Below are 3,177 nucleotides of genomic sequence, written 5' to 3'. Positions count from 1 at the left end.
TTTTGGGTGAACTACCCCTTTAAAGTGACAGAATTGAATAGTATTTGAATATCAATTTAAAAACACCAAATTGCATTAAACACCATATGTAAAATTTGAAAACTAGAACTAAAATAGAATAATAAATAGTATTTTATAAAATGATTGTAATAAATAGTATAATATAGTATATTAGTATATTTATAGTATATTTATTATTTAAGACTCTGCATTTGAATAAACTGGACTTCCCAATGCTTAATATGAGAGAGAGAAGACCATTTAAGTTATCGTTTAATTATTACTATTTAATTTCGCTCAGCTGTAAAAATAAGCGCTAGAAAAGCTTAGTTTTAAAAAACAAGTAGTAGCTACATTTAATTAGTTACTCCCCAACACTGCTCAGTTACATACGACTGCACTTGGTGCAGTTTCACAGGGTTCTGCAAATGTACATGCAAGGTGTGAAGTGCATGAGCCATGCGCTAGGGAGGGATGGGACGGGAGGGGTGATGGAGGTCGGGCAGCAGAGGTGGGGTGGGTCTCCATGGTTACTCACGCTTGAGGACTGCCCCTGCAGAGCGCTTTACAATCCCTGTGTCCAGTTGAGGAGGGGACAGGAGATAACACACATGATCACTGCACTGTCTGATCAGAGTGACAGTGGCCTTTATCTCTGATTATGGCATTTTCTGCATCCTATCCAGATGCAGATGGACTCAGGGTGTTAAATGGCAATATAAAGCCCAATTAAAGCACTTATTAATTTGGGATGTCATACAAGAAGTACATTAACCCATTGCATGCATGTAAGAAATGCAACTGCACATGACCCAGACCTCATCTTAATTCATTTTAATCCATCTAACTGTGGAAGGAAAGAAAATTCTGTTTAAAAATAAACAGGTTAAAAATACCTGTGTAACCCTGGTTGCAGTTGCAGACCACCTGTTGGTTGCGGTTGTCTTGGTAACAAGAGGCAGCAAAGTGACGGCCGCTGTCGGGGCCCTCAGGACAGGGGCAGGGCCGACACTGACTCCCTAAACCAAGTGTCGGGTTTCCATAGTAACCATTAGCACACCTGTGGCAAGAGGTATTTATTACATTCGTTAGACAGAGAAACATTCAAGAAAAATCAACCCTTTTCACTGTGTGCCTGCAAGCTTTAAAATATTCTCAAATATCTTTAAGTGTCCTCTAATGATAATAATGATCAGTTTAACCATACAGCTTAAAATGTCAATAATGTCTGTTTTTTCCTTGTACCTGTCACATTTGTCCCCGGCTGTATTGCTTCTACAGTTGATACAGGCTCCAGTCCTCTGGTGGCACTCGTCAGCATGTCCGTTACATTCACACGGCCTGCAGTTTGGGAAGCCCCAGTGTCCAGCCTGACAACCATCACAGCGCTGACCAAATGCACCAGCCCGGCATAGACACTGTCCTGAGTACTGGTCACAGAATCGGCTCTGGGAGCCCTCCAAACTACATTCACAAACTATAGATGAAGACAGAAAGCAATAAATGAATGTACAGATGAAAGAAAGAAAGAAAGAAAGAAAGAAAGAAAGAAAAAAATATATATATATATATATATATATATATAACAAATATAAAGAAAGAAAAACATAAAAAGAAGAAAACAAATAAAACAATAACAAATCAAACAATAACAACAATAAAACAACAACAGCAACAATAAAAACAAAAGAAAAATGAAAAAGTTAAAGAAAGAAAGAAACAAAAACAAATAAAATGAAACAGAAAACCCCCAAAATATTAAAACAAACAAAAAAGAAGCAGCGAAAACAAAAGAGAGAAAAACAAACAAAAAACAAAGAAATAAAAAAGGAAAACAGTAAAAGAAAAACAAATACAAACAAAAGAAAAAGAAAAAGGAAAAAAAAAGAATAAAAAACTAATAAGAAAAGAAACAAAGGGGAAAAACACAAAGAAGAACAAACAAAAAGGAATTTTATCAAAATGTTACTCATGTACCACAGCAGGGAAAATATTTGTCATACGTTTGCATACGGAAGGGCCAAAGCCGTAAGCTCCTGGTGCACATTTATCACAGCGCCGGCCTGATACGTTGGGCCTGCAGCGGCACTGACCCCCACGGACATCACACTCAGAGCTGAGCGAACCCTGAGGATCGCACTCACAAGCTGTGGGATCAATGTTCTTGTGTTAATAACAACATAAACAAGTAAAAACCCCAATATTCCCATCTCAGACCCTACATTCTCTGCTGACACTCACGCAGCGTGCCGTCGTTAATAAGTGCAGACATGCTGGTGATGAGTTTAGCACACACTTCACTCATCTGTGGACGGGACACACTCTTGGCAGTCTCGTGGTAGCGGTATCGCTCATAGCTCTGCTTCCGTGTGACGGAGGCGGGGTCTCCCGCAGTAAACATCTCTAGAGAAGAGTAACGAGGGAGAAGGGCAATCTGAGGAGGTGAAGAGATGAAAGAACAAGTCAAAATTAGACAGAACATGAAGAAGACCTCATAAGAGCTAAATAAAATCACAGATTGATGCTTACAGAGTCAACAAGTACAAAGGCATTAGTCAAGGAAATTATGCTGTTCCTGTCAGCATAACGGATGAACTCCACACGCAGTTTGTAACTCACTCCTCTCTCCAAACACACCGGCTGAGGCAGAACCACAAACCTGCATCAGAAAGAAAGAAAGGATAAACAAAAAAGCAAGAAACAGCAACAACAAAAACAAATGACAACAAAAAACAACAAACAAAACAAATAAAAAGCAACAATAAAAACAAAAGAAATAAAACAAAAATATTAAAGCAAAAAAACAAACAACAACAATAAAAACAAAAGAAAACAAAAAATAAGCGATCAAATCTGTATTATAAGCAAAACTGAGAAGATTTTGGAATACAAGAGAAGGAAAACATTACTTGTTTTGCTTAAAGGGATAGTCCACCAAAAAATTTAAGTGCATACATTTCTCACCCTAATGACATTCCAAACTTGTATGACTTTATTTCTTTTTCGGGGAAAAAAAGACATTTTGAAAAATGTCTCAGTGTTTTTTGTTTATGTAATGAAGGTCAATGAGGCCTTATGTTGTTTTGGACCCCACTGACTTTCATTACATGGGCAAAAACAGTTGGACATTCTTCAAAATATCTTTTATTGTGTTCTACAAAAGAACAACATGAGAAT

The 3,177-nt window shown here is 37.6% G+C and overlaps 1 protein-coding gene across 1 annotated transcript in view; it reads right to left on the bottom strand.

The window, feature by feature from the left end:
* Nucleotides 1–3,177, bottom strand: part of lamb2 (laminin, beta 2 (laminin S)) — a 48,458-nt gene that overhangs the window by 11,954 nt on the left and 33,327 nt on the right. Inside the window, exons 17-21 of the mRNA XM_016518021.1 lie at nucleotides 2,530–2,659; nucleotides 2,242–2,434; nucleotides 2,004–2,147; nucleotides 1,246–1,477; nucleotides 897–1,060 (exon numbers count right to left, since the gene is read on the bottom strand). Coding sequence (XP_016373507.1) covers nucleotides 897–1,060; nucleotides 1,246–1,477; nucleotides 2,004–2,147; nucleotides 2,242–2,434; nucleotides 2,530–2,659 — 863 coding nt within the window. The remainder of the gene's footprint in view (nucleotides 1–896; nucleotides 1,061–1,245; nucleotides 1,478–2,003; nucleotides 2,148–2,241; nucleotides 2,435–2,529; nucleotides 2,660–3,177) is intronic.

The sequence above is a fragment of the Sinocyclocheilus rhinocerous genome, unplaced genomic scaffold, assembly GCF_001515625.1.
Source record: "Sinocyclocheilus rhinocerous isolate Xijiao unplaced genomic scaffold, SAMN03320098_v1.1 scaffold418, whole genome shotgun sequence".
Taxonomy (NCBI): Eukaryota; Metazoa; Chordata; class Actinopteri; order Cypriniformes; family Cyprinidae; genus Sinocyclocheilus; species Sinocyclocheilus rhinocerous.
This window is presented reverse-complemented; position numbering and strand designations above follow the sequence as displayed.